The 27,830-nt window shown below is 50.9% G+C and overlaps 1 protein-coding gene across 2 annotated transcripts in view; it reads left to right on the top strand.

Annotated features, from left to right (window-relative positions):
- RGS9 (regulator of G protein signaling 9) overlaps positions 1-26,947 on the top strand; it is a 48,180-nt gene extending 21,233 nt beyond the window's left edge. Inside the window, exons 9-19 of one of the 2 annotated variants that reach the window (XM_090291487.1) lie at positions 1,419-1,490; positions 9,602-9,631; positions 10,336-10,397; positions 11,186-11,299; positions 11,671-11,786; positions 15,090-15,177; positions 16,982-17,120; positions 17,500-17,585; positions 20,287-20,404; positions 25,795-26,264; positions 26,646-26,947. In XM_090291487.1, the coding sequence (XP_090147613.1) occupies positions 1,419-1,490; positions 9,602-9,631; positions 10,336-10,397; positions 11,186-11,299; positions 11,671-11,786; positions 15,090-15,177; positions 16,982-17,120; positions 17,500-17,585; positions 20,287-20,404; positions 25,795-26,264; positions 26,646-26,781 (1,431 nt within the window). In that variant the 3' untranslated portion in view covers positions 26,782-26,947. Of the gene's footprint in view, positions 1-1,418; positions 1,491-9,601; positions 9,632-10,335; positions 10,398-11,185; positions 11,300-11,670; positions 11,787-15,089; positions 15,178-16,981; positions 17,121-17,499; positions 17,586-20,286; positions 20,613-25,794; positions 26,265-26,645 lie in introns of those variants that run through there. The other variant, XM_090291488.1, reaches the window with a different exon arrangement.
- The last annotated feature ends 883 nt before the right edge of the window (positions 26,948-27,830 follow it).

Below are 27,830 nucleotides of genomic sequence, written 5' to 3'. Positions count from 1 at the left end.
AGTTTCAGCCTCATCTTTAGCTCTGTCCCCTGCTTTATTTTGTTTCTAAAACTATTTGGGATTTTATTTCTTATTTGTTTTCTGCCGGTCCAGGAAGTGCCTGATGCGCTTGCTGACCGAGGTCCACATGTAACAACTGGAGTGAGGACGCCTCCCCTCTCCTTGCCCCCACCCCCACTTTCTTTTTCTTTTTTTTCCCTTGCTTGCCTAGGCTGTGTGCCCAATATCTGCCCCCACGGTACTTCGCTGAGCAAAGTTGCCAGATTTATCAAATAAAATACAGGATGCACAGTTAAATTTGAATTTCAGATGAACAGCCACTGATGTACGTCCCAATATTTTGACGTTATGTTTATACTAAAAACATATGGAATATATATTTTTTATGCAAAATTATATAATCCAGATATTTGTTGTTGGTCTGGAATTCCAGTTGACCTGGCCAGCCTGTATTTTATTTGATTACCATACTTCTGAGTGACACTGTGGCTGATCCTGTTGACGGGGCTGAAGCTGACGGGGAGGGAGCCCCGCTGCTTCCTGCCTCTGCTCCAGTCAGTCACCCCGGTTCCTCGCGCGTGAGCACCTGATGGGTTCCTGCTACCTAACCAGCCTGGAGGGACAGGCAACATCCAAACTGCTGGCCCCAAAGAACTGGGAGAGAGCAAAGTTGGCTGGAGAGTTGGTGGCCTGATGGTGAAGGGAGCTGATGGGGACTGAGACCCAGCTTTGGACCAGGCCTCTGTTGACATGCACACTCTTAGAAGGAACACAGTCTCTTGCTCAGCAGGAGCCACTCCCTGTTGAGAACCTCACACCCTATTGTGAAGACCTCAGAGGAACCCGACAGGCAGGAGGATCCTCTCCATTTCTCAGAAGGGATAGCGTGTGCAGAGAGGAGAAGTGACTTCCAAGACCTTCCTCATAGCTGGGGAGTGTCAGGACTAGGACTGGACCCCAGTGGTACCTGGCTGACATCTGGACTTTCCAGATGGGGAAGGGGCACCCCAGTGGGAGGAGTCGGGAGTCCCCTGGGCTAATCCCAGTGAGCTCTTATTGAATTTGAGTGTTACTTACATGTCAATTCATCCATCCATCCATCCATCCATCCATCACCTACCTACCTACCCATGCATCCCTTCATTCATCCGTGCACCCACCCACCTACCCACCCACCCACTCATCCATCAGTGCATGCATGCACCCATCCACCCCACTGTGTTAGGTCCTGGGGAGCAGCCCTGTGAAGCTCACCAGCTCACCCACAGGGTCTTAGACACCCTCGTGGCACCTGTGGGCTGGGCCACAAGCCTTCCTCAGCTCAGTCTCACAATTGGCCGTTTGGCCAAGACCCACGGTTAATTAAACACTGGAGATTCTCCCAATAGTGGTTCTTATGTTATTTTTATTCCGTTCAGCCAGGAATGAACAACGTGCTGGACTATGGCCTGGACCGAGTGACCAATCAGAATGAAGTTCAGGTAAACCAGGTAGGTCTCTGCTGTGCCCCTGGGGCAGGGCCTTGGCCACGTTGTAGGCTGGGAAGGTGTCCACCTGCCTCTTGTCTAGCTGCGTCTGCTGGGGCAATAATACCTCCCCTGTGAGATTGCTTGAGAGAGGACCATATGAGCTGTGTGATATCAGTGTTGGGGACAGGGAGGCCACAGCGAGGGTCCTACATAAAGAAAGACAAGAGATTTAGGGTGAAGGTCAAAGCTAACGGAATCTAGAGGGGTAGTTTCCAGACTTTTCTGAGTCACTTTCCCCCTTTGAAAATCTGATAAAAGTTACGAAAGCCTTCTGCCCAAAGAGACACAGACAGACATTTTGCCAGACATTTTCCATACAATTCCCGCCAGTTTCCTGGATCCCGGAAGCCTAAGGCCCCAGGCTTAAAACACTTGCATCAACTTTGGGTTTAAATCTTCCTCTGCATGACAGAACCTGGAAAGTCACACTTTGTTTTGCATCTCAATAGGGTGGGATCTTTGCAAAGACTCTCCTAGGCTTTTGTTTTAAAAGGACCCTTTCCCCCAGTACAGCCCCTCTTTATGATGGATGGTCAATTTCCCAGGATGGTTTCTTATTCAAAACAATGCAGTTCATAAGCTGTTGAAACAGAGTTTATTCAGGTGAGGGTTTCTCACCCCTGGCAACTATCGTTTTGAGCTTTCCTGCACGTTCCAGGATGTTTAGGAGCATCCTGGTCTCTACCCTCCAGAAGCCAGTGACATTGTGTCTTTCCCTGCTCACCTTCCAGTCCTGACAATCAAACTGTCTCCAGACATTGTCCCATGTACCGAGGGGGAGGGGGGCACAAAATTGCCCTGGTGGAGAGCCACTGATCCCAGTAAACCAGTTTAAACCCTGTTTCAACTAGTCTTAGATGGTTTCCTTGATTTATGTCTAATGTCAGCTAGGGGCAGCAAGGAGTCAGTGACTTCTTTGGCCTACTGTGTCATCTTCAAGCTTTGGAGATGCCTTAAGGCCTGAGTAGGAGCCAGGAGGGATGTGCTGGGAAAGGAGAGAGAAGGAAGTCAGTGGGGAAAGAGAAAGAAGCAGGAAAAAGGTGGCCATGAGGCAGCTTGGTGACAGGTATACTTTTACTCTCCAGGACCAAGACCTCAAAATGGCTTTGGGGATTCCCCCACCAGTGCGTGAGACAGATGCCCAGGTTTAGGGATGAAGTCCGTCTGGAGAGAGACTTTGCATCCCCAGCGGATGTCACGGAGGGCGGGGGAGTCATTGCTAAGTCCCTTGTCCACAACTTCAATGTCCCTTCCTTTGATACATGTATGGCAGTGTCAGCCTTCAGGGGCCTTTTCATGTTTCCCTCATAATAGCTGAGGACTTGTCACTTGGTTGCCATGGAAACAGTCATCAAGGCAAATACTGAACCTGGCTGGAAGATTTTTTTTTTTTTTAATGGGTAAATGGCAGCTCTGGAAACCTCTGCGATGTGGGGGAGGGGAGGGCAGAGGTGGAGCGCATAGCACCGCTGGCTCCGAGGAGAGGGTGCGTTCTGGCTTTCAAAACCCATTTCTTGCCCGAGGCTGGCAGTTCCGTCAGCCCGGAGCTGGAGTGCGGGACAGAGGGCTGTGTCCACTGTGCTGACGTTGGACACGGGCCTGCCTCCACCTTTGCTCACCATCATCTTCTCTGTCTCTCTCTCTCTCTCTCCCACCAGCTCCCTTTCTCCTGTCTGCGCGCTCACTGCTGTGGAGTAATAAGAAGAATTAACCGTAATTCTCATGCAGGCGGGACCCTCCGCCTGTCCCCTCAGCCAGCCCCAGGGAGCGTTCCATCCAGCTGTTAGGGAAATAGAGGCTGCCGCTGGGTTTTCCCTGTTTGCCTCATTTCCCCAGTCTGACTCATTGTCCCATGTTTTTCCTGGTCTATCTGCTCCGAGATTTGGGGGGTGGGGGGGTGGGACTGTGGAGTATTTCCACGAGGCTCTGGGAGAGCAGAAGTTTCGGATTTTTGTTTCCTTTCGGAAAAGAACTCATGGTGCTTGTTTGAAGAGAGAGGCCATTTCTGAGAACTAGTAAACTCTTGAAAACGTTTGTTTTCCTCAAATGGAGGCAAATAACCCCAAAGAGATAAACACCATCAAGTGTAAGAGCGGAGGCTGCTGGGTTGACAGGTGTCTGAGGGTCCTGGGTGACCCGCCTCTTCAGGCTGCTGGCTGCTGGTTGGTGTGGCTGCCCAGCCTTGGGAGGAACTGGCCAGGGTCACAGCCAGAGAGCATGCCCTCCCTCAGTCCTGATACCCTGAGGCTTCCTGGGGTGCCAAGCAGGCACAGTCCCCCGCTTTTCCTTATTTCAGAGAGAATTTGACCCTGCAGTGAGAGACTGCGTGGCAGCTGGGCAGGGGTGTGCCCCAGGCTGGACCTTGCTCCCCCAACCCAGCAGGGTTACCCTGATCATTTAGTGACAAGGACAGTGTGGTGTGAATGACCCCCACCCAGCTCTGCCACTCCCTGGCGGTGGGATCTTAGACTCATTCTTGCACCATTTGAAGCCTCAGTTTCCCCATCTGTAAAATGGGAATAACCATAGCTCCGTCTGCAGAGGATTAAGCAAGACATTTATGTGAAGTGTCTAGAATAGCATCCAACATGCAGAGACACTCCAGAAACATTAGCTGCTGTTGCTAACACTGTCACCGTGCTGCGAGAGAGACAATTTATGGAGCCCTGTAGACCCTAGACGCTGTTTTGGGGGGCTGTCTTCTCCTCTGTCCTTACATCTCCTCATACTTCTGCCCCAGGTGGAGGTGGATGGGGGAAGGGACACACAAATTTCAACCTCCCCCGCCTTGTCCGATGAGCAGCTGCCAGGAACAGCAGTTCACAGCGCACCCTAGTGTCTGGGTGAAAGACAGAAATCTGACTCCCTAGTATTAATACAGTGTTCTGCAGAACCCTCAGCCTGGAGCCCCCAGAGAGCGAGAGCCCCCCCAAGCACTCCCACCAACTGGGGGCAAACAGCTTTCTTCCTGTGGCTGCTGTGGGACTGGTGCTGGCTGAGAAGGGACAGCTCTTAGGGCTGCCACCTGCTCGCAGCTCCTGCATGCCAGGGGCGTGGGGCTGAGTGCCTCATACTGTCGCAGCTCAGTGAAGACTCACAGCTACCTACAAGGTCACCAGTTTTATTAGCACGCCTACTTCACAGTTGCGGAGACAGAGAGAGTAAGCAACTCAGAAATGGGGAGGCTGGGGTTCGAACCTCAGCTCATGGGCACCCAAGCCCCGCCTATATCCTGTCTGCTGTGTTCTGCTGCCCATCACGTGGCTGCTAGGAGCGTTGCTGAATTTCACTCAATTCTCACAGAAGCTGGGTAAGAGAGGACATATCTGTCCCATGTTTTGCATGACAAAACAGAAACAGTGAAGTGGAGCGGCTACCCAAGCTGGCTCAGCCGGGATTCGAATTGAGGTCTCCCCAGTTCTATGGCTCTTACCCTTCCCCACTACCACCCTCATCCCTCCCTCTGCAACCACACCCTTGGGTCCTGCATTCCGGGCCAGTCTCAGGGCAGGTGACTTGTTCTCTGGTCCACAGCTCCACACTCAGTGGGGCCCCGAACTGGGTTTAATGTTCAATTCTCGCCGTCTTAAAATTCTTAATACTTTATTTATTTTTTTAAACAAGAGGCCCCGCATTTTTATTTTGCACCATACCCTGCAAACTATGTGGTCTCCCCTGCCTCTGCCTGATCAGGAAGTGTGCGGCAGGACGGGTACTTCAGAGGATCACAACCTTGAACTCTTGTCTCCTTGCCCTGCTTGCTGCCAGCCTCCCAGCTCATCTCTCCTGCTTTCCACTAACCCTGTCAGTTCAGAATGTCTTGGTTTCTTTTTGTTGTTGTTGTTAATTTTTAATTATGGATTTTTAAAAAGAGAGACAGGAAGGGAGAGGTTGCGGGGGGGAGGGAGGGAGAGAGAGAGACAGAGACAGAGACAGAGAGAGAGAGAGAGAAAGAGAGAGAGAGAGATTTATGCATTTATCGTTTCTTGTATGTGCCCTGACCGGGATCAAACCTGCAACCTCAGCATATGGGACAACACTCCAACCAACTGAGCTACCTTGCCAGGCGCCCTGAATTTCCTGGTTTCTGACTCTCTCTCTCTGCTCTCAATACTTGGGACCCCGATTCCCCAGGTTCTTCCCACTTTGTGTTTTGCTCAGTGGCTTGCCCATCCCTCACGTCCTGTCCCTGCAGATTCCTGCTGGCTGCCTGCCCCCAGGGTCCTTACTTCTCTCAGTTCTGGGCTCCGCACTCCTGTCTGCAGGGGCCGGAGGGCCTCTGGGTCATGGCCCCGACCCCTCCCACCCTGTGATTATTGCCTGCAGCCTGCATCCGGCTTTCAAGGCCAACAAGTGGACCACAGAACTGTGTAAACAAGTTCTAGCTGTGCCCCTATTTGGGCAAATCTGCAAGTGAAAAATAAGTTAGAATTCCAAGAATGCAGAGCATCTGAAGAACCCTTAGACTGTCTTACTGTACAAAGTGTGTCACTCACGTGAGAGATAAGAAGCAACCGCTCCAGGAGGGCCAACTGTTGACGAAGCAGGGAATTTGTGCATGAATTCCAGGGTGGAAAAAAAATGTTCATTTCTTATTTTATCATAAGGTGGTTTTCTTTGGATTGCTTAGAAGTATGTGTGTTTTAATAACTTCAATTTATTTTAAATTAATGTCTCTTGTGGCCTTTGGCTAAGGAATAATTCTGATAGGTTTATGAGATTTGGCAAATAACAATACAGGATGTTCAGTTACATTTGCATTTCAGATAAACAACAAATGCTTTTAGTACAAGTGCGTCCCAAATGTGGCATGGGCATCCCTATGTCACTGGCCACTGTCCGTTGAGTCTCTGCATTATGCCAGTCACCTGTCTATTGTCTCATTCAAACCTTGTTTTTCTGTCCCCTTTTCCAAATGAGAAAATAGAGGCTTTGAAATGCTAAAAAACTCATCCAAAGTCATGCAGCCAATAAGTGACAGGATTTTGACCTTGGTCTGATCCCAAAACCCACATTCTTTCTTCCGCCCCACCTCCCCATCAACTTCTTCCTTGGTCTTTCAGAGAAGTCCAGACCCTCGTGCCTACTGCCCCAGTACGCCCCCCACAGCCCTAGAAGGCCCGGTGTGTCAACCTATAGGAAGCTGATCCGAGGCACAGCTATTTTTAAAGCTAGAAGTACGTGCTGAAACCCACATGGATACTCCAAGGTGGAGGTGGGAAAAACCTCAGCTTCAGCGGAATCCTCTTATTAGAGAGCTCTCTGCAGCCTGATTCCCAGAAGATAACTGGTAGTTCTGGGAACCCCCAAACCCAACAGCAAACCACACCACCCATGCAGGGCCCTAGAAGCGTAATAAAAGTCAACGAAGCGCATGAACATATGAAACATTTTAAACCCTGAAGACTGCGAGAATGGCCCCAGAAACAAACATTTCAGGCCAAGGTTGAATCACGCTAAGCAGAATAGAGATGACTTGCAGGGACAGTGCCCCATGGAGCCCGGAGAATGTCAGGGCAGGCTGCGAAGCTGGCTCATGTCGTCTGTGCACGCCCACTCAGGAACCCTGTGGCCACAGACCAGCAAGTTTGACCTTGGGACCCAGGCACTTTGAAGCTGGCAGCTGAGCACACGCCGAGTGCATTTGCAATCTTTACAGTCAGTCCTGTCTTCCCAACTCCCAGCTCTATTGCGATATTGGCATGTAACATACGTTTAAGGTGTACAATGTGATGATTAGACACATGTGTACATTGCAAAATGATCACCACAATGAGGGTAGTTAAGACCTCTATCCTCTCCCCTAATTACGATTTGGTGTGCGGGTTGATAACATTTAAGATCTACTCTCTTAACAACTTGCAGGTCGATAATGCAGTATGGCTAATTCTAGTCACCAGGCTGTGCGTTAGATCCCCAGATCTGATTTATCCTAAAGCCCGGAGGTTGTTTTACCCTCGCTAGTGTTAACGAGAGAGGGTTTCCTGTGTTTGCGTTGCATCTTGGGGTGGGGGCTCCAGCTCTCTTTTCGTTTTCGTTTTCCTTGAAACGGCTGGACAGAGTCATGCTCTCCTGCATCGTCCTCAACGGCGGGGCAAGGAGGAAAGTGGTGACAAGGGCAGCTATTTTCTGTGTCTTCCTGGACCCTTCACAGTTTTGCAAAGGGCGGATCTGGGGTCGAATCTTGGCTCAGCCAGTTACTGACCAGAAGATGTTGAAAAAGTTGCTACTAATTTATTACAGTTTCAGAGCGGAGAGTCAGCATAACAAAACCCCCCTCCCTGACACTTTGTAACGGCTCCACGAGGCGTAAATTACTTTGCACTAATTGCTGAGTGGTTATTGTTTTGCAACAGTTCAGCTTCCGCTTCTGAGCAGAGGGCATAGATCTTCGATGCTATTTTTAATCCATTTCAGCAGACTCTAACAGAAGAATCCGATTATCTTCAGTTCGCATGCAAATCTGCTGTAGCCGCGGGCTCCTTTTCTACCTGAAATATGTGTCTTCTGAAACAGTGCCTCGTGTTGAGACACAATGGGAACAAATAATCGATGTGGTTGCCAAAATATTTGAATCGTTTGGGTAGTGTCTTCCACTCTTTAAGTGGAAAAATATTCCACTAAGCTTAGAATACAACTACAATTTTTTTTCTGGCTCCTGAGCACACGGCAATCCTCAGGTATTCAATTATTTATTGAGCATCCACCCTGCCCCAGATATTATGCGAGGGGAGGGAGATGGGATTGTCCTGCTCTTCATGGTGCCTAGTGGATGATCTGTGTATTAAACAAAGAGTCACACAAAGGGAGATACAATTACAATTGTGATAAATGCTATGAAGAGGAAGTCGGGGTGTGTGTGAGTCCAAAACAAGAGACGTACCTGAGCTTTACCTTTCTGAGATAATTCTCCTCTGTTCCCTCCCAGGAAAAGGATTTCCTGTGAAAAGCAGTGACATGAAAAGCAACTTAATGTAGCAAAATAAAACTCGGCGTGGATCAGAGAGACGCGGACAGGGCTTTCTAGATCAGACCCTGCTGGCCCGTAAGCCCTTGCCAATGGGCTTACGGGCCAGCAGTTATTTTGCTGACTGGCTAAGGGAAACAGTGCCTTTCTTGGCCTTTGGACTCTATTCCAAGTAAAGACCTGGTTGTGTTGAGCAGCATGAATATTAGCAGCCAGGAATTAAGATCATCAACCTGAAGTGTAAGAGTCAGCACCACGCAGCCCCTGGACATAAGCAAACCTAGGGAAACTGAGACTGGAATCACCAAATGTACCCAACCTCCAAGAGCTGCAGGAGCAGATAAGTGACTCCAAGGTAGCATGGCAGATGGCAGGAGATTTCAGTAGGAGACAGGTCTGAACAGTTTCCAGGAGCTTCTGAGAACCCAGACTTGGAGTTCCTTTTGGAGCTACCCTTTCTTTGCCATAGCCAAAGGAGCCCAGAGAAGGGCCCCTGCTGACCTCGTGTGAGCAGCGTCACTGGGAGCGTGGGGCCTGATCCGATCTTCCATGTTCTAGTTCAACTCTGGGGCGCAGCACTTGGTGGGCGCTTGTCGGGAGTCTTTTAATTGTGTGCTTTATCTTTGGCGGTGTGACTTGTCTTGCTCCACGTGTGGTATTGGCCAAGTTGTTGTGAATGCCTGAGAAATACATCTTACTACTCACTCAGCTCTCTCTCCTGGGAGACAAGAAAGGAACCCTCAAGCTCCACACAGGGCTTTCTATCTTTCTCTCTCATTGCATTTCAGCTGGGTCTGTAGGTGCGATGGTCGATGGGGACCGGTCCCAAACTCAGCCTCTAATTCACCTTGGCTTCCACGAGAACAGCGTAAAGTCATAGCGGTGAATCATAGGCCTCCCTCTTCCAGATCTCCTAGTTCATCTGATTCTCACACAGTCGTGTGGAAGAGGGTGGAGGAGGTGGTGAGGGGGGAATTCTATCTTTTAAGTAAGAAAAGATGGGCCGTTTTCTCATGGGGGATGCATTTTTGTTTTGCAAATAGGTCTTTGAACTGTAATGATTTAATGACATCTGTTTAATGGTCCTGGTTTTTTTGTTTTACAGAAACAAACAATCACTGCTGTGAAAAAAGAGGTAATTAGTCTCCCAGATCCAGGGAAGTTTGATTTTAAATCCTCTAACAAATTATAGGTACTTTGACTTGACACTCTGCACTCAGTAATGAAATGAAAGCCACGTGTAAAGTTCAAATGATTGTTTACAAATAGATGAACAGCAGAGACCGGGGAAGTATCTTATGTAGGATTTGAATGGGACTGGTGCTGGGACTCTGGCTGTGATACCCTCAGAAGGCACAGATCTGTGGGACGTGGGAGCAAAGGTTGTGGTGTCTGCACCCCCACCCTGGCCCCTGTGCCTACAGTGACAGGGCTGTTCAGAGTCTGCGCACAGTGGCACGTTACCTATTTTGGCAGATCATGCATCCAGGGCCCAAGACGGAGCCCTGGTAATCGTTGGTCATTAAGGTTAGATCTGCTTGGCTGTCCATCAGTCCCCATATATCGGTGTGATGCTCCTTAGAACTTTATTTTTGGTTGGTGCCTTTTCCAAGACCAACACATGATGGGTTAAGGAGGCCCCCGATTTGAAGTTTGGGGTCATTCATCTACTGTGGGCCTGAACCTTGGAGGTACTGAGGTGTCTGGCTTGAGGGAACGGAGTGGTGTGCTCTGATGGGCGGAGGGCTTCTAGTTCTGGGGGCCACATGGAAATATCAGTGTTAGTGACGCTCAGGGGCTGGGGAGATGGACGTCTTCTAATGACTGCGTGTCTTCCAGATCATGTATTACCAGCAGGCCTTGATGAGATCCACGGTGAAGTCTTCGGTGTCCCTTGGAGGGTATGTTCCTAACTTGTTGGTCTTGCTGAGGTTTGAGCAGCAGGTAGGCAAGAAAAGAACTTGAGCTTTAAGGCAAACTTAAGATTCTAAGAACTCTGAGGGCCGAAGAGGTCTTTCGGGGGTGAAGTTGCTAGTTGCTCACTCAGCGTAGGTCTCCAGGTCTCACCTTGTGTCAGGCAACATCAGGGCTGGGCCAGGCTCTATACAAGCCTCTCTGCTGCCTTGGAATCCACTGCTGTGTGGATGGGAAGGCGGGGAGAGTTCACAGACTGGACCCTATGGGGACCCCGATAGCCTGTGTTCCCACCATCACCCGTTCAAGTTAAGTAGGGCCGTGTGGGTTATGCTCGTGATTCAATGTACTATTTAATGTCCATGACTAATCTTTGATTTAAAATCCAATCAGGACAGATGGGCAATTTAGGCTTGGTTTATTGAATGTTCAGGCTACCTCGACCCAGTCCCCCAAGGACATTATTTGAGAGACATAAAGTGTTGAGGGTCATGATCCAATGTCAAGGGCCTGCATTTTTTGATGAAACAGGTACAGAGAAATTAAAAAGGGATGGGGTCAAGAGACCAGATTTCATTTCACAAGTAGGATGGGGAAAGATTTTTGTCCAACACCCACTGATCTGAGTGCTATTAGAGCATATTCCTAAGAAGATAGTCATAGTGGGTAACTAAACCAGCGGGAAAAGGAGCACAGGCTGCTCAGTCAACCTGAGCACTGATTTAGCCTCTTGGGTGCTGAACGTCTGGGAAACCATTTTTCATTTGCTTTTCAGGATCGTCAAATACAGTGAGCAGTTCTCGTCCAACGACGCCCTCATGTCAGGCTGCCTCCCCAGCAATCCTTGGATCACAGATGACACCCAGTTCTGGGATCTAAATGCCAAATTGTATGTATCTGATCTACTGGTTGTTAAAAAATAGCTTTTTGGGTTATTCCCATGTCATACAGTTCACCCCCTTAGAGTGTATAATTCAATATATATTTTTTACTATAGTCATAGAGTCATACCGCAATCACCACAAATGGGTGGCCAGCTCCTAATATGAGGCCCAGAGACTTGTCTGAGGATGCGTTTTCCTAACAAGTGATTGCTTGCATTGTACATGAGTGCGGGGGAGAGTTGGGTGGAGCTCTGGGCCATGGGACTCATGGAGGTTAGCGGGGAGCTAAAGCCCCTCACCCCTACCAGGCCACCACCCGGCACTGCCCCTCCTCCCATTGGGTGTCTGGTGCATTTATAAATTGTCATCCCCGCAGGGTGGAAATCCCAACCAAAATGCGCGTGGAACGGTGGGCCATCAACTTCAGCGAATTGATCCGAGACCCCAAGGGTCGACAGAGCTTCCAGTACTTCCTCAAGAAAGAATTCAGTGGTGGGTCTTCGCGTTTTTTTTTTTTTTTTTTAATTTACTTTTAGAAGGAAGGTTTTACTTCACCGTTGAGGGGAAAATTTTACTCACTCACATTAATGTTACTCACGTTTCCAAGTGCTGCGTCCCCTCCGGCGCCCCCACATCCTCACCCTGGTCCTGGGGTCACCAGCCCAAGAGCTCCTGTGGCCACCGCCGCTGGGTGCAGCTCCTCGGGAAAACCAGACAAGAAGGGAGGCTGGAGAGCAGGCTCCCTCTCTCTGTTTCACACCTGATGCTTTTCAGCTCAGTGCTTCTCTACCTGGCTGCACACTTGATTCACCTGGGGATGTTTTTAAACACGCTTGCCTGGGTCCCATCCCCAGAGGTTCCTTTTTCATTTATTTGGGGTGGAATGTCCCAGGGTTTGAAAACTCCCCGGGTGATTCTAACGCGTTGCCATAATTAAGAACTGCTCTCCTGGTCTGCTTCCGTCCGGGTCTTAGGAGGGTGCGCTTTTCATGGACAGAGTGGGGCCGCATTTTAGAGAGCCCGCATCCCTGCGTGTCTCAGCACGGTAGGCACCTGCAACTCCTTAAATACACGGCAATGAGAAACATCTGGGGAAACCAAAGGTCGGACCAGGACCCATTTCATTAGGCCGAGCATTCCCTCGGCTTCCACACGTATATTGAACCATTTACTTTTATGGGGTTCATTTACTTCCTTACCAAGTCCCCAGCTCTGGGGAGCACCCCATTGGAGCCTCAGCACTCCGCTGCTTATTCCCCAACACCCACTTGCCTGTGGGGTTGTGCCTGAAACTAACCCCAAGGGACATGTATTGCTTGTTTGGCCTTCTGAGCAACACATTACAATATAATATGGATTTTTGAAAATCCTGTCTCTAATCAAGCCTAATGACCGTGATGTAATAAAACCCCGTCCTGTATAGATGGATGGGGGAGCGCTTTCTGCACCGAACAGACGCAAGTGGCGAATGAGTGGATAGGGTGCCATCTAGTGGCAAAGTCGCAAACCACACCCTGAGTTTATCCCACACAAGCATTATTTCGTAAAAAAATCTGGAAAAGATTTCCCTGCATTAGTAAAATATGTAGTACACTTAGTGATCATCTCATGACATTCCTGAGGCTTCAGGTATGAGCAAGGCAGGTGAATCATCAGGTTTCTCATTTAATTAAAAACATTTTAAACTTGAGATATAATTCATATACCATAAATTCGCATACCATATCATTCACATGCCATAATCCACAAACCCTTTTAAAGTGTACGACTCAGTGATTCTAGTTTATTCACAAAGTGGTGCAACCATTACCACTATATAATTCTAGGGCACTTTCACTGCCTCAAAGAGAAGCCCTTTACCCATTAGAAGTCATTTCCTATTCTTCTCTCTCCCTCTGTTCCCCACTTCCTCCCTGCCCCCAACCCCCTAGCCCCAGGCAACCACTAATCTACACTCTATTTTCATAGATTTGCCTATTTTGGACATTTCATATAAACAGAATTATAAAAAGTATTCTTTCATTTTCTTTTACTTAGCATAGTGTTTTCAAGGCTTATCTGTATCGTAGCGCATAATAATGCTTCATTGCTTTTCATGACAGAATAATATTTAATTGTGTGGACAGACCACATTCTGTTTATCCATTCAGCAGTTGGTGGATATTGGGGGTGTCCCAACTTTTGAGCTATTCCCAATAATGCTGCTGTAAGCATTAATGCACACATTTCTGCATGTTCATTTAGTTTTATTTGTCGCAGTGAAGTATTCATAACACACAAGTTACCGTTTTAACCATTTTATGTGTACAGTTCTGTGGCATTAAGTACATTGTCATTGTTGGGCAATTGTCCCTAGCATCCATCTGCAGAACCTTTTTATCATCCCCACTGAATGTCTGTCCCCATCAAACACTAAGTCCTCATTCTCCCCTCCTTCCAGCTCCTGGCAGCCACCGCTCTGCCTTCTGCGTCTGTGAATTCCTATGTCTAGGTGCCTCATATAAGTGGAACCTTATGATATTTGTGCTTTGTGTTTGGCTTATTTCATTTAGCACAGTGTCTTCAAGGTTCGTCCAAGTTGTCCTTTGTGCCAGAATTTATTCCTTTTTAAGGCTGGATAATAGTGCATTGTAGACATGTACCACATTTGGCTTATCCATTCCTCCATGGATAGGCGTTTGGTTTGTTTCCACCTTTTGGCTGCTGTGAATAATTGCTCACTTAATTTTAACCTTAAGCAACGAGCCGCCTCATGCTATGGACAGGATGGTCTACATTGCACGTAAGGTGTGAGGTGGATTGCACCCCCTGTTTACTCATGCCTGCGATCTCAAGAACAAGCCAAAGCCTGGGCAGAGGATGGACCCCTCTAGCGTTCTGGGAAGCAGTCAGCTAGCTTAGAACTGTGCACCCTTTCTTGAGCTGAAACACCTGGGGGCTTTCTAAAAAATACTGTGAAAGGAGAGGAAGGGTCTTCTCTGGTTCATTTCCCCACCCAGAGGCATTCTGTGATTCTCATACACATGCACGCATGCACGTGCGCACACAAAAGGCATGTCCATGCACACACACATATACCACAAAATGCACATACCTGCACACACACCCAGGCACACATATGCACCCATCTCTGGCTCAGGTGACTGACACTCCGTTAAGTCCCCCTAGTGGCCAGGCCTTCCCTGACCCGAGAGCCAGCCTCTCAGCATTGCTGCTTGAGCAGCCCCTCTGTTAGGCCCGTGGGCTGCAGTGTACCCTGCAAAGGGCTCTAACGGATGGGGCCTCTGCGCACAGAAGAGGCAGAGGTCACACGCGGTCCCTGAACACAAGCAAAGTAAACGGGGCCCTTCCGGAGGAAAACCTGTCGTAGAGCAACACGTGTTTACAAGCCCAATTCTATTGCAAACTTGTTCAAGCTATCAGCCATAGCTGACTTCTAGGGCAAAGAAGAACATGACAGCCTCTGGGGGTTGATGTTCGCCCTTGGGGAAGGAGACGTGATCACAGTAGATGCGTGGAGCTGCAGACATGGCTGTGCCAATCAGGTGCATCGCACAGAGCACCCGTGCGGCAGACCCGGGCTAAGGACGAGCTCCCGGGCCCTGGGAGTGTGTCCGTTTACTGTTTTGTGCAGCCCGTAGTGTGCCGTGGCTTGTTTAATAGACGGAAGTTTGTTCACCACGCCAGGCAACCGAATCTATCCCAGCTGACCCGTTTCTTTTCTTTCCTCTTTTCTTCTCCCCACTTGTTTCCTGTCTGGCTTTCGTCCGCGTGGACCCCCTCGGCCCTGTGCAGGGGAGAATCTGGGATTCTGGGAAGCCTGCGAGGATCTGAAGTATGGAGATCAGTCCAAGGTCAAGGAGAAAGCTGAGGAGATTTACAAGTGAGGATTAGCCACATTGTTGCAGAGGCCCTGCCCCCCACACTTGTGATGCTATAAATAGCTCATTGCTGTTGCTGTGGAAGGAAGGATTCCCCCCCCCCACCCCCCCAATCCTGGGGGAATGTGTTTAGGAGTTAAAAAAGCAAGCCACCCTGAATTACAATACCTTTGTCTTTGACTAAATCCCCTTAGGTCTCTCCTGAGAGGTAGGTGTGGGTGTGTGTGTTTGAGAGAGAGAGAGAGAGAGAGAGAGAGAGAGAGAGAGAGAGAGAGAGAGAGAGAGAGAGAGAAGAAGAGGTGAAAAACCTATTCCTCGGGCCATCTTAGGGAAGGGAAATGAGGCCCATGAGGGGAAGGGAGGTTCCCCCAAGTGCTCAACTTGGGTTACAAATGTAGATGCCACTATTATTTTGCAGTTACTGGCTCTAGCCTCTACTTGCTCAATGGAGCAATCAGTCTGTCCCTCTCCAGGCCTGCCTCTCCAAATCTCCCCCCCAATTATCCTAGAGCCTAGGGTGTACATTCAGAAGGGGTGGTCCTGCTTCTGACGGCTGGGTGGAGAGGGAAGGGGAGCTGTCTGGCCCTGCCAAGGCGCACAGCCGGCCACTGACATTTGCACCCTTCCCCTCCCCTGGCCCGGAGGGTGCTCGTGTCTTGCTGGGTCGCATCTCTGCTGGTCCTCTCTGCACTGGGCGCCAGTCTTGGGCTCTGCAGGTCCGGTGCGTGTAGTTCACACACACTCGGCTGTGGTTTCCAAAGCCCAACCACCGTGGGGGCTGGAGCCAGCCATCCACCGCCACGGGCAGCAGGCAGACGGCCCGTGCCTCTGAGCACGCACAGCTTTGGGCCTCTGGTGTCCTTCCTTCACGAGGACTGCGAATGGGCCATCCCAGTTTCCAGAGAGGCGCTAATGGCATTGGATCTCAGACTTGGAGGCTCCTGTACTCGCTCAAACGCTTGCCCACCTCCTCCCCCAGGGGGGAGGTCTGCACACCAAGAGAAATGGGGGTGCGGGGCGGTTGTCGGTTCAGGAAGGTCCCGGGACACCCCTGCCAGGACGGCGGCGCTTGACTGCCTGGCACACAGCGGCCCCGGCACAACTCCTGATTCCAAAAATCTGCTCCAAGGAGACCTGCCACCGCCACCTGGACACCTGCTTCCCCCCCACCCCAGGCCCCCCACTTAGGTAGTCTTAGTCCACGTTCCAAAATTTTCCTGTGCAGCTCAGGAGTGGGGCCCCATACCTGCGCGGGGACTTCTGACCCTCAACGAGCCCCAGTGGGAAACACCGAGGGCTCCCGAAATCCCAGGCGGAGCCGCAGGCTGCGGCCCAGTGTGGGTTCTCCCTGGGACCACTGGCAAGGGTGCCCGAATGATCCGTCCGCTGGGTGCTGGCGTCACAGCCTCTGAGGCCCATCACCAGGTACATCTAGCCTGGGCCAAGGAGAGCAGAGGCCCTGGAGCACATGTATGGAGGGGCTGCAGCCCGAATCCTGGTGAAGAACGAGGCAGAGGCCTTGCGCCGCATGCCGGGCTCTGGGCCCTGGCGGCGAGGGCTCCTCCATCCGTTTTTGCTGTCGCCTAGACGTCGGGGACACCAAAGTTAAACACCCGCGCTCCCGATACTGCTGTGGCTGTTTCCTTCTAAGGAGTGTTGCTTGACAACCCGTTGAAGCTCTTCATGTCTCCTAAAAAGGGACCGCTTTCGGCAGTCGCGCCAGTCCCTCCCTCTCAAGCAGCTGCACGCTTTTGGGGTACCGACTTGCTTTAGCTGCTTCCGCTAACATTTCCCTCCCCGCCCCAGGCTATTCCTGGCGCCGGGGGCGAGGCGGTGGATCAATATAGACGGGAAAACCATGGACGTCACGGTCAAGGGGCTGAGGCACCCCCACCGCTACGTGCTGGACGCCGCGCAAACCCACATTTACATGCTCATGAAGAAGGTAAGGTTGGGGGAGGGGTCTGCGCTGGTGATACTCCGGGGCCGGGAGCCCTTCCCTCCCCGGGGACTTGGAAAATTCTTTAGATTTAGGGGAAAAGGATTTCTGACCCGGTAGGTCTGGGTGGGCCTGAGAATGTGCATTTCTAGCACATTACCAGGTGCTAGAATCTGTGTGTTTGTCACAAATTCTGAATAAGTAGGATGGGGACCACGCTGGAGATCCGTTGCTTTGGACACACACTGAAATGCCTTGCACACAAGGGGACAAATTCTTTTAACTTTTGTCTAATTGCTGAGGGAGGGCTTGAAATCGACAAGCGTGTTCATTTGATGGAACACTTCCCTTCTCGTCACTGTGTTTTTCCTCGTGTTCCCACCAGGATTCGTATGCTCGCTATTTGAAATCTCCAATCTATAAGGAAATGCTGGCCAAAGCTATTGAACCCCAGGAAACCACCAAGAGAAGGCAAGTGGAAGGGTCTGTAATTGCTGGTCGCCTGATGTTTTGTTGACAGAGAAGTACGGGTCTCCCTCTGCCCAAAGGCCATGGCTGAGATTATTTGTTGGATGAAAATATTGGGGACCGGGGAGTATATCTCAGGCCATGATGGCCTCATGGGCTTCATACCACCCTGAAGTCACCCTAGCAAGGTTTCCTCAGTCATTACTGCCAGTAAGTTCTGTTTCCCTCGTCCTGGTTTGGAAGAGTCTTATCAGACTCATAATTACACTTTCCACAAATATTTTTTTTAATTAAACAATTTTTAGGTTTGGTTTTTGCAGCTCATCAGTTTTTTTTAATTGCTACACTTCTCCGTCTCCAAACCAATACAGGGGGATTAATTTAGCCACGTCTTTGTATCCTTCCAATGTCCTAAGGCTTTGTAGGGAATAGCAGGTTGCACCCCAAGAAAAATGGTAGATTGTTAAAGGGACACGGACAGTGACATTCTAAGGCTTCTCGGTGACCCCTTTTGGTGCCTGCCAGTTCGCTCCTTCTTCCTGACCTTCCTGATTGGAGATGCAGATGGTTTCATCCGGCAGAGCCTCTGGGCAAAGGATGGAATGACGTTCTGAGGGGGCAGTTTAAACTCTTTTTTTGGGAAAAAGAAACTTCTCTGGCAGCACTTTTCAACCCTTTCTGTCTCATGGCACACATAAATTCATTACTAAAATTCTGCTACACACACAAAATATATTTTTTGCCGATCTGACAAAAATAGGTACAATTTTGATTGATTTACAAAAAAAAAACAAAAAACAAAAATAGAAATTACCTGCCCTTTTTGTCCCAAAGTGGCTTTTGGGAAAATCAGGTGCCTCTACTTGTATATAAGGATTTCTGGTAACAAGAACTAACCAATCAGACACAACTTTATTATGTGACGTGACCAATAAGATGAAACTCTATTATGGAACCTACATGTTTATGGTTCAAGACAGGCCATTCACACCAGAAGGCTATTATTGTGTTAGCTGTTGTCATTTTTTAAATTTGACAGCCTGAGGGAAAAGAGGTCAGGGCCCCTGGCTAAACAGTCAGGAGTTACATGTTCTAAAAACTCTCGCGGCACACCAGTTGAAAATCGCGGCTCTATGGGGATTGAAGATTCAAAAGGGTAACCAAACGACAGCTTGAACAAAGACATGGGACCTTGGCGGCGGTTTTCCTAGCGCCAACGCCAGCCCTGTCCCCGCTTCATTAGTAAATGTTCCCAGTTGCTGGCTCAGCCCATGCTGGGCTCTTATCCAGTATTGCCAGTCAATTCAAAAGGGGGGTGGTTGGACCAGAGCCTTCATCAAAGGAACTTAAAAAAAACCCAACTTGGTTTCATTCTTGAGGATAATGGCGCTGTTATGAAAAGGAGAGAAAGGAGGTCTTTGTGGTGCTATTCTTCTAGGTTTACCTGGGAAGGAAGGGAGTTCAGTGTCCCTGGGGATTTGAAAGCTGCTCCTTTAAGCCACAAGAAAGGACCATAATCGCTCCATGAGTTCTGCCAGAAAGTAGTGGGGAAGGAAGGGGGGGGGGGTCTCGCACTGCTCTCTCCAGATATTTTGTATGTTGAGGCAGATCTGAGAAATCAGCTGGGATCTTCTCTTGGGCACCCCGGGCACTTTGAGGGCTGCGGTGGCCTTAGACCCCAGGTGCAGCGCTAGGCTTTGGTGTCGCAGTGGGGCGATGCTGTCCCTGCTACTGTGAGTGGGAATACACTTGGGGACGCTTGTGTCACATGGGAAGCTCGGCTTGTCACTGTGTAGGGGTGAGTGTGAGTCTATTCCATGACTTAATGTATAAAACTTAATTTTTCCAGAACAAGTTCACTCGAGCTCTAAGCCTTCCCTTGGCAGGGCTGGTGGGAGACCCACTGTCATGCATAACTTACTGTTGGGGAGCCCTCCTCCTCCCTACGGTAGATAAGGGGTTCTGCAGGCTTATGTAGTCCAGAAACTTGGGGAGGTCCTAGGTTTTGAGTCTACCAGTGCTGCTAAAATGCTTGTTTTCCAAGCCTCTGGGTTGTTTACCTGCTCACTATCCCCAGTATCAGTCAGACACCTGGAACTTTGCCTTGGCTTCCAAGGCCATGGTTGAGAGACTCTGGTCCCAGGACTCCACATTTAACTTCTGTAGAAGGTTCTGACTCATTTGGCGCCTGTGCACAGAGCTCGTCTGTGTGTCCAACCCTCTTTGGGTCCCTTTCCCTTCGCTCTGCCCATTGATTCTAGACCTCTTAAACGGCCTAGCTCTTTCCCTCCTCCCTAGAACTTCAGCTTTGGAAAACAAATGCTCCAACTCTCCCTTGAGGCAAGAACCCCTGGGCTTCCAGTTCCCCAATCCTCCTTGCTCCATCTTTCAGGAAGAGCCTACGGGAAGTTAAGATGACAGGTTGATTTTTAAAGATGGTAGCTGTGTTCAGTCATCACCATTGAGGCTGTCTTCCATGTGCCTAGCCTAAAATCTGGTAGCCGTGGGGACTCGCTCTGGTCCCACGCTCCAAGAACTAAGTTTGGACACACCTCTGAGAGCCCCACCTGAAGTTGACCAGGAGAAGGAGGGGACAAGTCCAGATTCTGGCCTCCCAGCCCTGCCTCCAAAACGGGTGCTATGGGGTCACTGCCGGGCAAGCCTATGGCTTTCTGCTAACCACCAATCCTACCCCTCCTTCCAGCACCAGCCTCCCATTTATGCGGCGTCACCTGCGCTCCAGCCCGAGCCCCGTTGTCCTAAGGCAGCTGGAGGAAGAAGCCAAGGCTCGAGAAGCAGCCAACACGGTGGATATCACCCAGGTCATGAGCAAGCTGGACCGTAGGAGCCAACTCAAAAGAGAGCTGCCTCCTAAATGAATCTACAATTCCTGGGGGTGGCGGGGGCGTGCCCTTGGGAGAGGCAGACAAAGGCAGGGTCAGAGTCTGGAAGAGTCCGTTCCCCACTGGTGGGGCCCAGGGCAGGGACAGGTTGACCCCAATTTCTGACTTCATTAATGGTGGGCTTCCTGATACCATGGCAACTTGAGCTGGGGGTGTGTGTGTGTGGCAGGGCCCCTGACTGAGCTGCTGTGTACCCACCACGACTGGAGTGAAAACCACAGAGAAAACAGGTGATTTGCGTTCCACCATTTGCTTTGGAAAATTACAGAGAAGGCCTTCCCACGCTCCCCCACGGCTCTCCTGGGGATTGTCCTTTCAGGCACATTAGTTTCAAATAGCTGAGTGAAGCCCTCATCCCATCCTCATCTCTCCCGTTTAGCCCTGGCAGATCCTGCCAAGGGACTAGCTACAGGGCTTCCCTATGGATGCAGGTCGCTGGGCACCTCCTGAGCAGTCAAGGTGAAATGGCTTTCAGAGGAGCACATTTTCGGATAAAGAACAAAGGCTGATGTCTTCATTCATGGCAGTAGGGATGGTAGATATCTGTGCCATTTTCAAGAGGGGTCAAGGTCAAGGATAATGCTCTCTCGGATATTGTCTAGATGTTGATGCGTCCCTCCTCTGCAGCTGTAGACTAGGCCAGCCCTGTGGCCAGAGGTGGAGGGGCAGGCAATTCAAACTCTAGCTTTGGGAGGCCTACAAGGCAATTTGTGAAAGCAGGCTTACCCCACACACCTGTGTCAGAGGGCCATGGAGCTAGAACAGGCCTCTGAGCCATCTTGCACAGCAAGAAGACTCACTCATTCCACGTGTTTACTGAGTACCTACTATGTGCCAGGCATTGGAGAATAAAATAGACATGGTCCCTATCTCATGGAGCTTATAGTCGGGGACTGACAAAAAGTAATGACGCCAACTATATCAGGTAGCTGTTGCTGCATACAGCCAACCCCAAAGCTAGAGTGGCATATGACAATAGGTGTTTCTTGCTCATGTGTATAGGGCCATCTCTGTGGCACGGCTGATCTTGGCGGAGTTCATGCCTGTGCCTGGGGGTTGGTCTGTGGTAGCCTAGGCTGGGATGAGTGGAATGATTCTTTTCTGCTTCACATGTCTCGTCCTTTAACAGCCTGGCCTAGGCGTGCGGCTGTGGTGATGGCAAGGGACTCAGTGGAAGCACATAGGTTCTTGAGGGGTAGGCTAGGAACTGGCACATGGCTTCTGCCACCTCATTTGGTTGGCCAGAGCTAGAAACTGAGCCAGCTTAGAATCCAGGGCTAGGAAAATAGACTCTATCTCTTTAGTGAGAAAAATTTCAAAGTGTCATGGCAGGAGGCATGGGGACCGGGAGGGGTAAAGAATTGGGGCCATTATTGCAATCCATGACACAAACACAGACGTGGCGAAGCGTGTAGAATGGGGTATTAAGGAAATGGATATGATATTGTTTTAGCAAGACGAGGACGTCTGTAGATTACATAGGCCTCTCCAAGGTGGTGGCAGATAAGCAGACGGTGGAAGGAGTCTGCCGTGCCATGAATGGGGGCTACGCAGGGGGACCTTCCCAGGCAGAGGGGGCTGCGTGGGCAAAGGCCCGTCAGTGGGGATGGCTCAGAGTGAACGAAAACAGCAGGTGGATGGAGCCTGGTGGATGAGGGGAAATGGTAGAAGCTGAGGCCAGGTCATCGAGTGTTTTAGGCCGTTGTGAGGAGCTTGGGGCTCTTGGTTTCCTGTAGGCAAAATGATTTTTCTTCATGCGACCAGCTTTGCTCATTTGCTTTTGGGGACAGCGAGGGAAGGGTGAGTGAGAAGGGACCGGTGGGGGTGACTGCACGCTGCCCGCTGACCCTGAACGCGGCCCTCTCCTCCCCTGCCGGCTCCCAGGAAGTCGGAGCGCAGGCGGCCTCAAGGTCTCATCCGACTTCTCGCTCAGTTTCTGGACGGAAAACAAACGGCATCTCTTTGCTCCATCTGCTTTGCCTTCCATTAAAAACCACGTGACTGTGTCCCTATGTCCACATGGCCGCTCCATCTCACGCTCCTTCCCCCACTTCGGTTGGCTCCCATGTGTAATAAAACAACAGCACAAAACAAAACAAAACCAAGTCAAGCTGTCCTTCACTCTGTCTCTGGCGTGTCCCATTTCTTCACCGTGTGCCTTGCATGCCACCGCTTTGCTGCTTCGCACCAATGGTGCATGTGGCCTCGGCTGGAAGGGCTGGGTCTCTAAGTGCAAGCCCAGGCCTCTGTGGGAGTGGCCAAGGTCATGGTGGTGGGGGTGGGGGTGGGGTGGGGGGTGGAAAAAGCATTTTGCTTAGGAGTGTCCAGGACCAATTGGACTATTTGCTTAGAAGAAAGGACCTTCTCAGGCCAGGTGTGTGAAGCGGGACCGTGGTCACCTACTTTACCTGTACTGTCATTCATCCTGGGAAGGGGAAGGATCTGGGGACGGGAGAGTGGGATGGGCAAGAGGGCAAAGAATTGGGTGAGTGGGGGTATATGGAGGGGCTCATAAGCTGTATGATCTTGGTTAAGTTGCATCATGTCTATGAGCCTCAGTTTTTTTAAAAAAAAATTTAATCTGTAAGTTGGGGATTGTAACGAGTTGGTCACAAATTTTGAATAAGTAGGATGGGGTGTTCTCAGTCAGTTTGTTCAGGGAGGAGCACTTTGACCTGTCTTTCTCTCTCATAACAGAGCTTATTTTGTAGTTCTGGTGCTTTGGCCTGCTTTCCAGGACCCCCAAGTCCTACCCAAACTCCATAGGCAATGGGATGGCAATATGAATCTGCAGGAAAAGCAAGGGCATTGGGGTTACACAGACCTGGGATCAAATTCTCATTCAGTCACCGTGTTTGGTATCTATTGCCACCTAACAAATTAGCACAAACAGCCACCCACCATTTACCAGCTCATGGTCGGCCGGGTGAGACGTGGCTGGGTCTCTGCGAAGGTCCTCGCACTCAGGTGTCGTCAGTCCGTGTTCTTATCTGGAAGCTGTGGGGAAGAACCTGCTTCCAAGCTCATTCCGGTTGTTGGGAGGATTCAGTTTCTCGTTGTAGGATGAAAGGCTCCGGTTTTTTACTGGCTCTTAGCTGGGGGCTGTGCTCAGCTTCTGGAAGCTGTCCAGATTCCTTGCCATGCAGACCCACTTGCATCTTGGAGCCAAGAGGGGAGAGCTTTTCTCTCACTGAATTCCTGTCATGTTTCAGACCTCTAACTCTTGTCCCTGGCCTCTAGATGCAGATTTGAAGGGTCCACGTGATGGATCTTCTCTAAAATGAGGTGTCTATAGATTTGTAGCATACCTAGTATGCAGTAGGTGCTTAATAAATTGTAGGGCCCTACTCTTTCACCTAACAATCATCTCCCAGTCCTTACTCAGGGCCCAGCCTCTCCCCCACCCATTGTTATTCTTCTTCATTGCACACTGTCCCATGCGGAAACCATGTCCCCATAGAAAGGAAGTGTTAAAAGCATAGCTCAGAGCTCCTCAGACTTACTGGCCACAACAACAACCTTGGATGTCAGTTAGAAGGTGCTTTTCCTGCATCACATGCCCTGAGAGTCTCCTTCCGTGGGTCGAGGGTGGGGCCCGGATGTGCCTTTGTAACTGGCACCCTGGGTGATTCTGCTGAGACAGCCAGCTAGCAGTCCCTGTGCAAACTAGGGAGTCAGCAAGCCCAGCTCAAAGCCCGCCCCACTGTTCCCAGCAGCATGTCCCTGGGGCTTGGCTTCTCGAAGTATCGGTTTCCTCATCTGTAAGATGGGTATGATAATAGCTCCCTTACCTCATGGTTCTGGGAAGTAAGTGCAATAATCCACCTAAAGTGCTGAGCCCAGAACTGTGCATTTGCTAAGTTTTCACTGCATATTAACAATAATAAGCATTCAGCTTAGCATAACAACCCAATGGCCCAGGTCTGGTCTCTTGATCTGTGGGTATCTGAACAATCAAGCAGAATCAGTAGCTCCAAGTTGCTGTTTCACTGTAGACTCTTGGTTGACCTTGAACTTCAGGAGGCAGTTGGGAGAGAATGGAGACCCCACCCACCAGACAGCAAAGCCGACAGTGGCCTCCTGGGCCTTGTTTTCCTTCAAAAGCTCTTCTTGGATGTGCCTGCCCTTTCTTCTCCAGGTTGGGACTGGCACACACAGGTGACCTGGAAACTGGGCCACAGGCCACAGAAGCAGGCAGCCACCTCTCAGTGCCCATGGTGACCAGGTCCTGGGGGTGGGCAGGTCCCCCTAGTCAGGACCTGCAGGTGGCTGTGGTGTGTTCTTCACTGAAGTCACTGCCAGTTCTCTCTTGGAAGTGGTGTTGGTCCAACTGTCCCAGGGGATCCCCTCTCCCCGCCAGGGCCAGCATATCCTCAGGTCCATTCCCTCTGGGTTTTGATGTGGCGCATGGCCACCAGAGGCCTCAGGATGGGACCCAACAACCACAGCTAGTGGGCTCATGCACCCTGGGACGGGAAGAGAGATGACAGTGGAGGACTGCCCCGAAAATTCTGATTTTAACTTTTGAGCTCAGTCAGAGCTCCCTTGGGCTTCTCAGGTCGAAAACATGCCTGATCCAGCCCTCCCGCTCTAGTGCCCCCGGACCCCAGGGCCACAGTGGCCCAGAGAGGTGGAGACACTGATGAGTAACCTCATTGCCACATATTTTCTGCTTCCTTCTCCTGGCTTGTCCAGGATCCAAATTCAGTCTTTCTTCCCAGCCACCCTTCTCTGCTCACGGGAGGCAAGGTCATCCCTGGTCTGGTCGGTGTGGACACAGGTCTGCGTTCAGGCTAGGGTGGGTGGGCTCGGGCATGGAATGTCAGCCAGGCAGAAGCTGGGGCTTCTCCTGCTGTCTCTGTCACCCTATTAAAAATGCTTTAAATGCCTCCAGTCCTTACATTGGGAACCAAGGATAGAGAAGGGTTGGTGGCAGGTGGCAAGTGGCAGGTACTAAACATTGCTTGCTGGGGGACTGGAATTGAGGGACGATTGGAAATTCAGCCTGGCCACACCCCAGCATCTTAGGCCTGGAAGAAGACCAGTCTATGCCCTGGGAGGCAAGTGCCCAAGTCTGGGGACCATGGCCAGGGCTTGGGACAGGCAGGCCCCTGGACAGGAGGCTTCTGTGTGGCCCTGCTATGCCATGGTCACAGGTGGCTTTGGGCGCCCTTCCCAACTCCCCAGGGGCTAGCCATACCGGACCTGTACTTTGGGCACTGGCAGGGCGTGAGTCAGCAGAGGGCAGCCCCTGGGCCCACTGAGCAGTCACCCAGCTCACCCTGAGCTCTCTCTTTCCTTCCCTGCAGCCAGGCCAGCACACCGCGCCCAGCCCCCACCTGGCGGTGTACACTGGGACCTGTGTGCCCCCTTCTCCTTCCAGCCCCTTCTCCCCCTCCTGCCGCTCTCCTAGGAAGCCTTTCCCCTCGCCAGGCCGCTTCATCCGGAGACCCAGCAACACCATCTGCCCCTCGCCCATTAGGGTGGCCTTGGAGAGCTCCACGGGGGAAGCCTATGGATCCAGTGCCTGCCAAGGACCCTCCCACGCTGGCACCAGCGAGGCCTCCACCGACTGCCTGGGGCCGCAGCCCCTGCCCACGGCCCCTCCCAAGGCCCGCCTGGCTCTGTCCTTCAGCAGTTTTCTGAGACGAGGCTGTTTAGCCTCTCCCATCTTTGCCAGGCTCTCGCCCAGGTGCCCCGCTGTGTCCCACGGGAAGGTGCAGCCCCTGGGGGATGGGGGTCAGCAGCTGCCACGGCTCAAATCCAGGAGGGTGACAAAGTAAGAAACAGAGGGGACTGCACTGTGCGTGTGTGTGCACACATGTCTGTGGGCGTGTGCATGCGTGTATACATGCACACATGTCTGCGGGTGTGCCGGTGTTTATGTGCACATGTATCTGTGGGGTGTGCACGAGTGTATGTGTGTGCATATGTCTGTGGGTGCCCTCATGCATGTATATGCACACAAATATCTGTAGATCTGCACATGCATGCACGTACACACATCTGTGGGTGTGCACATGCAGTTTATGCGATATGTCTGTGGTTGTGTGCATGTGTGTACATGTGCACACATGTCTGCGGGTATGCGTGTCTGTTTATTCTCCCCATTTGTTGTTCCTCCTGCACCCCCACACTTGCTTTCCTCTTGCATCCGAAGCTTTTTCCAGATCAAAATGGATGTGCGTATGGAGAGTGGAACCTGCCTGATGGACTCGGAGGACATGGGGACAGGAGAATCGGGTGACCGGGCTGTCAAGAAGGAGGTCATCTGTCCCTGGGAGAGCCTGGCCTAGGGGAAACCTGGCCGAGCCAGGGGCCTGGGACCAGGCAGGTGCCCCTGGCAGACGCCGCTGGTTGGGGCCACAGGACACGCTCTCAAACCAAAGTGCATTAAGATCATACTTGGGGGCTAAGAGACAAGATGGGGTGGATTCGGGGGACAAGTGCTTTGTCTGGACTCCCAGTGACCAACTCCCTGTCTGCCCCCTGACCTTCTTTCCTTTGGGCAGAAGAAAGGCATGTGGATCAGATGACTTTACTTGCTGCCTTAAAACTGATAATGGGTTAACTTGTAAGAGTCTCTTGGATTGAAATGTTAGTGTGTGTCTGGTTTCCTTAGTTGTTTATGCGTTATTATTGAGTTAAACTCATGTCTTGTTTGTTTTGACAGAGAATTTGCTCCCTGCCTAAATTGGTTTGTGCATGATGCTTTTATCAATAATGCTTGCCAGAGGGCTACCCTCTAGGGTGTGGCATCACACAGGAAGGTGGGGGGGTGGGGGGGGCTGAGCAAAAGCACCTTTTTAGAATGCCAGTAGCGCTGTTCAGACCCACCAAGAAGCAGATGCCAAGATGGGGTTAGGTGGGCATGGGATTTGTTGGAGAAACACCTGTGAAGAATAAAGAGTAGGAGCTGGAGAAGGGAGCCAGGGCTTTCGGGCCATGGTGCTGGCGTGCCCCCTGGGGAAGGGGGAGTGGGCAGCGAGAGGAAGTTTTGGTCAGGCTGTTGGGATGTCCCTCAGCCACAGTCACTGTTGGAGGGGTCCTGCGTCTTGCTGGAATGGTTCTGCATTGGTACCCCTGTCAGGCAAGGTCATGGGCTGGGAGCACCTGTGGGAAGCCCAGCCCTGACATAGACATGCTGGTGGCCATTGGTCCACACATTCCCTGCAGCAGGAGACCTGAGCACATATTGTTATGTCTGCTGTGCCAATCCAGTAGGCACCTCTGCAGATTGGGGCCTTCGGGCACCCCTCCAAACTCTTCTCCAGCTCTTCACACAGCAGGTCTTTAGTGAGCCCCTCCTCTGTGGCCAGCACTGTGCTAGGCCCTGGGGATGCAG

This window comes from Furipterus horrens, unplaced genomic scaffold (assembly GCF_987537825.1).
Source record: "Furipterus horrens unplaced genomic scaffold, mFurHor1.1.pri manual_scaffold_11, whole genome shotgun sequence".
In the NCBI taxonomy this organism is placed as follows: Eukaryota; Metazoa; Chordata; class Mammalia; order Chiroptera; family Furipteridae; genus Furipterus; species Furipterus horrens.
Note: the sequence above shows the minus strand (reverse complement) of the source record. Positions and strands in the feature narration are given on the sequence as shown.